The following is a 10,570-nucleotide window of genomic DNA, read 5'->3' on the forward strand; positions in this document are numbered from 1 at the left end:
AACCACAGACTAAAAAAACCCGAAAGCCAGCCAAACACATTTCACAAAATATTTTGAATAAACTAAGGTTTGCTTTTTGTTTTGTTTTTGTTTTCTTCCAAAACTGTCAAAAGATATAAAAGTTTTCACTAGTCAATAACCACCTAAATTTCCAGCTTGTGAAAGTTTCCTTTTTAATCTTCCTGCTGTCCCCACCAAAAAACATTGCAAAGCAATCTGAAGGATAAGGAAAACATTTATTTCCTAGCTTTTCTTATCATCTAAGTTTGTGCCATAAAAGGCTATGAAAAGGAACTTTGGACAGCAGGTGCTAGCATCTATACTTATATAAATATGTTCAAGGAATCCGGATGATTGTGCATCTTTTACCTTCTTCACCTTTCACCTATGTGTAACATAAATTGTGCTTTGCGCAAAAAAAGCAAACCTCTAACCTCACCTGCCCAGGGAAATGGAAATTTTAGCTGTCTCTAAAGAACTAAAAGATTACACAAGCTAATTTAGGTATCTGCAACACTGTAAAAACAATGACAATTCCATGAATACAGGATTAATTTACTCTGGCAGAAAGGTAAATTAACTTACAATGAGTTCTGCGTGGTGCTTTGGCTAGCCTGTTAAAGCACCTGAGTTAGTTCACATGCAGACAACTTCTCACTGCACTACCAACCACAGCTACTGCACAGTTGCAGAATCAAATAAGCTTGTAATACAGCTGTCATCTTCTTGGCATTACAAGTAGTACCACACCAGGACATGGCACAGAATTCACAGGGTTGCTTTGTGTTCGCCTGTGACATATCAGATATAGACGTATTTCTGAGGTAGGCTGGAATGCTACCTGAGAAACTTGAACATATTTTTGACTAGTAAGCTGTTGCCTTCACAAATCTCTTCAGAATAGGATGAATAATTCTTCTTGGTGGAAGACTATTTGACTGTGCTTAGTCAGCCCCAGAAGGGAAGAGGAGGCTTTTTTCCTTCAACTGGAAAGCAGTTACCCACACCGCTATCAGGACAATGACCAAGCATCACGGTACTACAACAACCCTTATATTCTTTAAAATAATTTTAAGCTTCAAATTTGATTAGTGCTCCTTCTGGGTTTAAAAAACGCCAAAGAAAAAAAAACAAATCAGCTGGCACCCTGTCCTACAGGGCTCAGCACCATGTGTCTGGTCTAATATAAGTCTTCAAATTAATCAGTAAAGAGGCAGGGTTTCTCTCTTTTTTTTTTTTTTTTCTGGGGCAAGGTGGGAGGAGGGGATGTGAGGGGAGTGAGAAACTATTATGAAGGATAGCATTAATCCAGACAATAGGAGTATGATTTCCAGCAATACACAGTAAACTTTGCATTTAGGATTGCACAACCAAAGTAATGTATGGGAAAAACAGATCCCAATTTCATGCTTTTAAAAACAAAAGCCATAGAAGAGCTGTTCTACATCTTTTGTATAGAATTCTTTCAGCCTTGTGCTATGTTCTGCATTACACCTAACTTTTTATACTAACCTTCATATTCCCCAATCGTCTTGTCCTGTCAACCACAAGCAGCTTCTTAATAAGGTCTCTGCAATAAAGAAAACATGTTCTCTGTTAATCAAAAGAAATCTATATTTGACTGTCATACAAATATTACAGAATATGACCATACTTCCCTTTGACTAGCTAAAATCATGTAGAATTAACCCATTCATTTCCTTCATATTTTACGACGTTTAACAGTGAATGATAAAAAGGAATAACCTGTTCTAAAAGGACCTTGCAGAATTCTTGCAAGTTCCTTTTAGATTCTTTCAAGAAACAAAGGAGAAAAACTTTCTCATTCTCTTCCCCTGCCCCCAGAACAAGCAGCGACATATCTTTCTTTGTATTTTTGTATTTTGCTGGGCATTCCAAATCACAAAATGGGTCTCAAACCTATTTGGCAGAACACAACTCTAATATATTATTTTAAAAATACAGATAAAATTGAATACAAATAAAATATATATTTTATATACAAATAAATACAAATAAAATATATTTTATACAAATAAAATACAGATAAAATACAGATAAAGTTGCACTCGCAACTTTATACATTGACATTTAAATTCTGTGGCAGCTAAAGATTGAGAGAAAACACAGAAGAGCTAGCCACCTGCCTAAAACTAGTTAACATCTATAAACTTTAATTTCGTTGAAAATGAAAAGCCTCCCTTGATATTCTGGTTCATTGAACAGTTCTACATAAAGCTAAGTCAACATTTTAAAAGATGAATGTAAGTTTGGAGACATAAAAGGACTTCAATAGCAAAGTACTTTAAATATTAAGCATCAAAAAACTCCAACATAAATCAAAGCCAGTATCAAAATTTATTGAGTTAGTTTGATTACTTACAAGTTGAGAGAAAAATCTGGCTTCACATTTCTATAAGCAGTTATTTTCTATCTCAAGGATTATTTTGCTATTTATTTATAGAATAATAGCATTCTGGTCTCATTGCATAAAGTACCAGTGACAGGAAAGAACAAAAGTTTAGCCACCCTTCTTGTTCCTACAGCCTCAAACAGACCTGAGAGATGCAATACTGCATGAAATCCTGGGGATCTACAGGGTATGATTAATCCCAATTTTTAACTTTGCAGAAAGTTTAAAAAAAACCCAACAACTGGTTTAGGGGACATGGTGGCACTGGATTAATGGTTGGACTTGATGATCTTGAAGGTCCTTTCCAACCTAGTGATTCTGTGATTCTGTAATTACACACCTGCCTCTCTCCATCCCTAGCTATAATACCTACTATCCCAAAACAAAAAACAGTATTCTGTCTCCTATCCTTGAAATCACAAAAGCGTATGCACAAAGAATATATGAACTGAGAGTGAATGTGCTAGACTGTTTGAAAAGCTGTTGTATTTAGCAGGAACGTAGTTCTAAAATTCAATTGGAAAAATATTCAATTGCCAGATAAAAGGAAAATAAAAAAGTCAAGGTAGAAAGCAATTTTTAAAACCCTCATGATCATTCCAGCCAATAAAGGTTTGGATTAGACTAAGTTATGCGACTGACTCCTTTTACAGTCACCTTCTGGTCTATAACCAGACTTTAAAATAGCAGAAAAGAAATCTAGAAACACAGAACTAGACTCACGGCCTATATGGCCAAAGATAAATCATGGAGTTTATAACCAGAATACGTTCAATGGAGCATTCTTGGCTTGCTTCAAAAATTCATCTTAGAATAGCACAGTTAAGGGATGAGCTTTCTCAGCAATACTGTGTTCTCGCTAAAGATGAAGACATTTGCTGCATTCAATAGAACAAATATCCTTTAAATTGAATCAAGTAGTGCATAGTTTAGTGCTTCTTTACTACATAGTTTCTAAAGAATAATTTAGAAATGATCATGTTAAAGTCAATCCAATAGATATGTTGCTGTATGTATTTGGGGAAATTAAATTCTACATCAAGGTCTTTACAGACCAATAATAATTAAAATTGCTGTAGCACTGATGTTTTGCTTGGTATTTTCCAAAACTGTCTTTGCAAAGAAAAGTTTACAAAAGCAAAAAAAGAAAAATATAAAGAAATAACTTATAAACTCATTAGTGGCCAAAGAAATAGGCGGGCATAATTAATACTTATATTTTATCAGAAATTAAGTAACACAAAACTCAGCTGACATTCTTATTTTGGAATTTCTGGTTGGTTGATTTATTATCATCATCATGGCAGAAGTGGATTGTCAGAAGAGATCTGAACGAATGGTCACGTGTCAAGGACTTTATGTATACAGGAGAAAGGACTTGGGAGAAAACATCTCATCAGATTGCAAGGTGGCTAGCAAAAGGGACACAGTAGAGAGCAATGTGAAGAGATACTAGTTCAGGCCAGAAGGAACAGCACTTATACAAGACACACAGCAGTTACACAGCACAGTAAGAAACAGTGAACATCATGCAGCAGGAAGGAAAGCAAAAGTGGCACAAATTCAAAAAGTAAAAAGTGCAGAAGGGTGATAGGGGTTAGGCGGGTAGAAAAATATCAACTAGTAAAGTTATGTAGCACATCTATGTCAAAAAGTTTTCTCAGAGTTCAAAAAGGAAACTAGTTTTTCTGCCTAAGAGCAGAGAGTTAAAGTTCAATTGTTATAAACACTGCATAGCACTAATACTTCAGGCATAGCCTGGATGTGACAGGACCCAAGATAGTCTTCATGTTTGCTGAGATACCAACTGATAAGGAAGAAGAGAGAGAAAGCAAATGGGATATAAATAAGGTAAGAAGCAGACCATCTTCTTATGACAAAACGATCTTGGCACTTGCTTTAAGATAATGGCACAGAGATGTCAAAGACTATCCAGTTCTGCATACCGTAGTTTAAGAAAAGGAAGAGGGGTTGATGGAACAAGAGATACATTATGCTAACAAATCACTGCAGAAAGCAGGTGAAGCCACACAAATGAATGGGATCACCCAAAACCAAGGTGCGAAAGGAGGAAAGCCCAAGCTAGAATCCCATGAAACCCCTTTAAAGGCAGGAATGTAATGGGAATGAGCTGCCAAGCACACACTGAAAGAACATCTGGATAAGAAAAGCTGGGAAAGAAGTGTATCGACAACTGTGTTGATTAATGTACCCTACAATTCACTGACAGTCACATCTAGGCTGAAGGGCAAAACCTGCATATGCATGCTTACTACCATAACTAGGAAACGTCACAGCATCAAGCGTCTTCTGGATAGTAGAAATCAGTGTTGGTTCTGTGAATGTCAAGCACAAACAGTAGCTAACAGCATCTCTACTTTTAAATGTTTTCACCGTGTTAGACAGGTTGCTAGTGATAAAAACCTAATTTGCACTGTTCATCTTCCGGTCACACTCTTATACTTTAGTGCACACAATACTATGTGAGAAACTCTTTCCTTTCTAAGACAGACTGGGTTAGGAAGACCAGACAATGAGACCACACTAAAGTGGAAACGGCATTGAGATATTAAGGGAAAACTCTGTTAAGAACAGACACAAATATTAGACACTAATCAGTCTAAGGTGATGTAGACATGCTTGATTCAGTGCCCCTGATGATTCAATGGAGGCTTAAAAAAAATCCTCCCCAAATGATTATTTTCGCAAAAGAATTCATAAATGTTCAGAGAAAGTTGGACAGATTTCATTAGATTTGCTATACAACATTTTATCTATTTATCTAGTGGTGGCAGTAAGAAAGTGCCATCTCTAAGATAGTTCTTCAAAACACTTTGAATGATTAACCTGGGAATGTAAGAATAACTTCCTGTTCTCACTCAATCATCTCTGCCTCTGAGGAGAAACCTCATGTTTAAAATTACACTTCCTCTGTTCTAATGTTTGCTAACAATTACTTCAATTACAGAATTTTTAAATAGGAAAAAAAGCGTTTAATCTTCAATATACGTGTAATGATTGCAAAATACTATGAATAAAACCCACACACGTGTATATATAAGACTGCATATTGAACTGGGGCCCTGCTATCAGAAGTGGATGTCTATTTTACCCTGTAACTTCTGAATTATCAGAAAATTCATTCAAATAGTTATGTTCAGAATGACTTAACTGGTACATATGCCTACAAAGGAACAGTTTAATGTTTACTTCCTGATCTCTTAATTTTTATTCATATTAAATTATCTCCTCATATTTCTCCTTTTTTATTCCTTCCCCCCACCAACCTGGCACCAATGAGATTTGCACAAGGTGGAAAAGCATTTAATATTCCAAAATATGCAGAAAAGTAAGAGATGCAGATACTATCTTACAACTGTTATCTCCAGATGGAAGTCTACCAAACACATAATTTTACTTGGACTGCAAGAGTAAAGGTAGTCTAAAATATTTTCTAGCACAGCGTTTTAGAAAATCAGAATCTGGTATCTGGTCTTCCATGAAAATCCTTTAGGAACAGTGCTCAGGAGGTGTTTAGAATATAAAAGACAGGGTTTGGAGTCATGGACTTACTTTACATATAAATCCAAATGCCTCGGGAAATCTATTTTGCCAGCAAGAATCTTCTGATATATACCAAATGGATTGTCATCGAAAAATGGAGGAAACCTATTTTAATACAGCAAATTTTTAGAGGTTAGAAAAGGGATTTCTAAAAAATCTTACAAACAATATTATATTATAGTAATTCCCCTCAGAAATCATTGATTATATAGTTCTTTTTGGCAGGGCATCATCAAACAAATACTAACTTGAAGAATAACTTACAGCTGCTATTGCAAAACAGAAAACATTTTTGTATGCAACACACTGAATATAGTATTAAAACTGAAGTATCACAACGAAGATTTTTGTTACATTACTACAGTAAAAATAGCTATTACAAAACAAATTTTCAGTTTTAAAGTAAAAAATGCTTTGCCTTTATCTATAAAACCCAAGCATGTACCTTTCAAAACAGCATTACCGTTTTTGATCTTGTCCTGTAATTGCAGGCATACCCTTACTCACTAGTTTCTACCTAAAGTGTCACAGGACCCTCATATGAATAGATTGTCTAGTCACTTATTTGTTGTATTTCTTGTATTCAAGTATATGTTTTGTTAGAGAAGGTTGTTAGAGAAGGTTTGAAAGAGACAAACTGTTCAGAATCTGAAGTTCTCCCAAAGTGCAGCTGTCTCTCTATGTTGGACAGATAGCTATTTCATAATGTTCCCAAGATGATCAGTAAATCAAGATGCAATTAAAATTCTACATGTACCATTTTCTAAAAACTTTTTCATGAAGTTATGAGTTAACAGAGAGACTACTACTTGTTTTACAGCTACAGTAAGAATTGAGAGAGTTTTCTGTTGGGCTTCCTTTACTAGTATAATACATACCCTGATTACGGCAAGAAGCTCAAAGTATGAGTGCATCAGTACAGGCAATAAAGCAGCTTAGCCCAAGTGCCAGTAGGTTTTCAGAGCAGCAGTCACTTTTTCAGAAGTTACCACAGGAAAACTTTTAGGGGAATGGAATAACTAACTACTCATTCATTAATCTCAGTCCCACTGACTCCCGTAACTTGACCAAAGCATCCCTCTTACTATGCTTCTGTCTTGAAACCCATACGGAATAGAAAAAAGGGATTTTGAATATCAACCATATTAATAACATCCAACAACTATTACAGTCCAATGTTTCAAATATTTTCACATCTCCCTAACATTTTATAGTTACTTTCCAAAAGAACTTAACTGTGTGCATACACAGGCAAATAAAGTGCTGGTGGCCTTGGAAATCATTGGTAGCACAAACAAGGGTGAAAACGTTTCTTCATTCACATTCTTTCCTTAATTTTGCATTACTCAAACTAGCTTGTTCCTCAACAAGTACTGTACATTACTTCCAATATGTAAGTGTTTTCAGAAGTACTAATTTTTTCATTATTCAGATGATGGTCAAGTGGATTAGCATTTCCCTTGAAATACTCTAAAATTCAACGACAGACAAAACTAAATTCCATCCAAACAGTTAAAGCTGTCTGTGCGCGTAAGGTAAAAAAAAAAAGTAATACTTCAAAGCACAGAAAAGCATGACAAAACTATCTGGTTAAGGAGAGACTGAAGAACATTTGTTGGTGCTGTTAGAAAACTAGAATAGTTTCATTATGAAAAACTGAATAGTCTCAACTAGAAAGAAACAGGAAAATATAAGAGTGTTTTTGTAAATTCCTGATTTGACACTAAACAACAAGGAAAACTCAAAAGATATTTAACTTGCATAACATTTTCCCACACCAGAGAGACTATCATATAAAGTTTCTTTTTCAGTCAGGCAACATTATGTCCTTCACATTCTCCAAAGCAAACTGGTAAACAGTACAGTCAATTTCCAATTTTGTATTTGGTATTACATATTAGTATCTATAAACACATTAAGCAATTAGAATCAGACTTTGTAATGGTGTATTACATAGCTGCAGTAAGGACATTGATATGAAATGCAGGGTTTTTCCCCTCCATCTCCAAACATTGTGTACACTACTGAGGTATACAATCAGGAAGAATTAAGAAGAATGTATATGTTTTTATATACTTACATATGTTTAAATTGCACTTTGTTTTCCCACTTTGACAATCCAAAATTACTATGTCTAGAATTCTTGAGAGGCATTTACATCACACTTGGCTATTTAGTAATTTAATGGCAATACTGCTTAAAGTGCATTTGAACTGTATTCAAAATGAGAAAAGCTTTGAAAAATTACACAGTTTTCTTACGGACAAACCCAATAACTTGACTTTGATACTACTTACAAATGCCAATCTGCAACACAATACAGATTTTAGAACAAACAATGCAAGTACTGTGTTGGATGCTACCTAATAAATCAACAATCCTTCCTCTGAGTTTCAGACTGTCTTCACACCGTAACACAAACAGCTGCCTTTTTACCACCAACTGAAAAGAAGCTTAAAAAAAAAAAAAAAGCTGCGAAACACTCCTTTTGCTAATTGATGCATGACAATGGCATTGATATTGGTCTCAAAGATAACAGTTTTAGCACTGAAGACGTTGTAAAACCTCAAGGGAAAACACACAGGTCTGAGAATGTGAAACTGCAGACAGGAACCATTAGCTACCTAAAATGATAGACCAACACATCATGTATGACCACCAAAGCAGAAATGGAAAACAGAAAGCCCTCACCAAATGAGAAAATTCAGTTAGCTACATGTGTGATGACAGTACAATTATGACCTAACACATCTAATGTTAAATAATAAATAAATTTTCCTCTCTATGGTAGATTGTAACATAAGACATTTACTCAAAATAAACAGATCTTTCAACTCATTCCACAGACAGTTTTTTTTAGCTTGTTTAGATTAACTTGTTAAACTCTGTATTACTAATCTGTTCTGTAAAGATTTCTTCTCACCCCTGGTTCTCCCTGTTCTTTCCCCTTCCTCTATTTTACTATCTTAAACCTAAATGGGACCTTGCCTTAAATCTAATATGTGCAGAACTAGAATTCCACAGGCCTCTAGAGATTAAGTTAGAGAAATAAGACACTGCAGAACAGGAAAGTGTGGTTTTGTTTGTTTGTTTTTAGAGAGACCATTTCCTTACACACACATCTACCAATTCTTTTCAATAGCTTTTGGGGTTCAGAGAGAGTAACTTCAGGAAATAACTACCAAATGCCTGAAGTAATTTACTTGTAGACAATAACTTAGTCTTGAAGTCAGGTTTTGTTCACCTTCAAATAATTTCGTATTTCTTAATCTTTAAATTTCAAGGGACAAAGTTACCTAGGACTGTTTCTGCATTAATAACTTTGATAGTAAATGTCAAGCCACATCTCGAGTTGCTGAGGAAAAGCGTTTTAAAACACTACTGCCAACAACAGCAAAAAGCTGATAAAATGCTAAAGGCATATGCCCTACGTGACAACCTGCCCTCTTAAAGAAAGCACCCACAAGCTACAAGCCCTGCGTGCTCCAGGCCCCCCAAACTCCAGAATCTTAAAAATCCTAATCAAGTTGTACCAATCCACTCCCTCTAACCCCCGCACCTACCACAAAATCTCTGGGACCACAGGAACTGTTTTTACAAATATATTAACAAAAAAAAAGAGAGCCAAGGAGAATCTCCATCCTTTATTGGATGTGGGGGGGAACATTGTCTCCAAGGTTGAGGAAAAGGCTGAGGTACTTAATGCCTTCTTTGCCTCAGTCTTTAATAGCCAGTCCAGGTATCCGCAGGGTATTCAGCCCCCTGAGCTGGAAGACGGGGATGAAGAGCACAATAACCCACCCATAATCCAGGAGGAAGCAGTTAATGATCTGATAAGCCACCTGGACACCCACAAGTCTATGGGGCCTGATGGGATCCACCCACGAGTGCTAAGGGAGCTGGCGGAGGAGCTTGCCAAGCCACTCTCCATCATTTATCAGCAGTCCTGGTTAACAGGGGAGGTCCCAGAAGCCTGGAGGCTTGCCAGTGTGACACCCATCTACAAGAAGGGCCAGAATGAGGATCCCGGGAACTACAGGCCTGTCAGCCTGACCTCAGTACCAGGGAAGATTACAGAGCGGTTTATCTGGAGGGCACTCACAGGGCATGTGCAGGACAACCAAGGGATCAGGCCCAGCCAGCATGGGTTCATGAGAGGCAGGTCCTGCTTGACCAACCTGATCTCCTTCTATGACCAGGTGACCTGCCTAGTGGATAAGGGAAAGGCTGTGGACATTGTCTGCTTGGACTTTAGTAAAGCCTTTGACAGCATCTCCTACAGCATTCTCCTGGAGAAACTGGCGGCTCATGGCTTAGACAGGTGTACTCTTTGCTGGGTAAAGAACTGGCTGGATGACCAAGCTCAGAGTTGTGAATGGCATTAAATCCAGTTGGTGGCTGGTTACAAGCAGTGTTCCCCAGGGCTCAGTTCTGGGGCTGGTCTTGATTAATATCTTTATTGATGACCTGGATGAGGGGATCGGGTGCTCCCTCAGTAAATTTGCAGATGACACTCAGTTGGGTGCGAGTGTTGATCTACTGGAGGGTAGGAGGGCTCTGCAGAGGGATCTGGACAGGCTGGATCGATGGGCC

General features: G+C 36.9%; 1 protein-coding gene across 1 annotated transcript in view; it reads right to left on the bottom strand.

Annotated features, from left to right (window-relative positions):
- Positions 1–10,570, bottom strand: part of PRKX (protein kinase, X-linked) — a 38,035-nt gene that overhangs the window by 5,368 nt on the left and 22,097 nt on the right. The window contains exons 6-7 of the mRNA XM_010281787.1: positions 5,987–6,082; positions 1,513–1,570 (exon numbers count right to left, since the gene is read on the bottom strand). Of these exons, the coding sequence (XP_010280089.1) occupies positions 1,513–1,570; positions 5,987–6,082 (154 nt within the window). The remainder of the gene's footprint in view (positions 1–1,512; positions 1,571–5,986; positions 6,083–10,570) is intronic.

This window comes from Phaethon lepturus, unplaced genomic scaffold, assembly GCF_000687285.1.
Source record: "Phaethon lepturus isolate BGI_N335 unplaced genomic scaffold, ASM68728v1 scaffold3460, whole genome shotgun sequence".
NCBI classification, from domain to species: Eukaryota; Metazoa; Chordata; class Aves; order Phaethontiformes; family Phaethontidae; genus Phaethon; species Phaethon lepturus.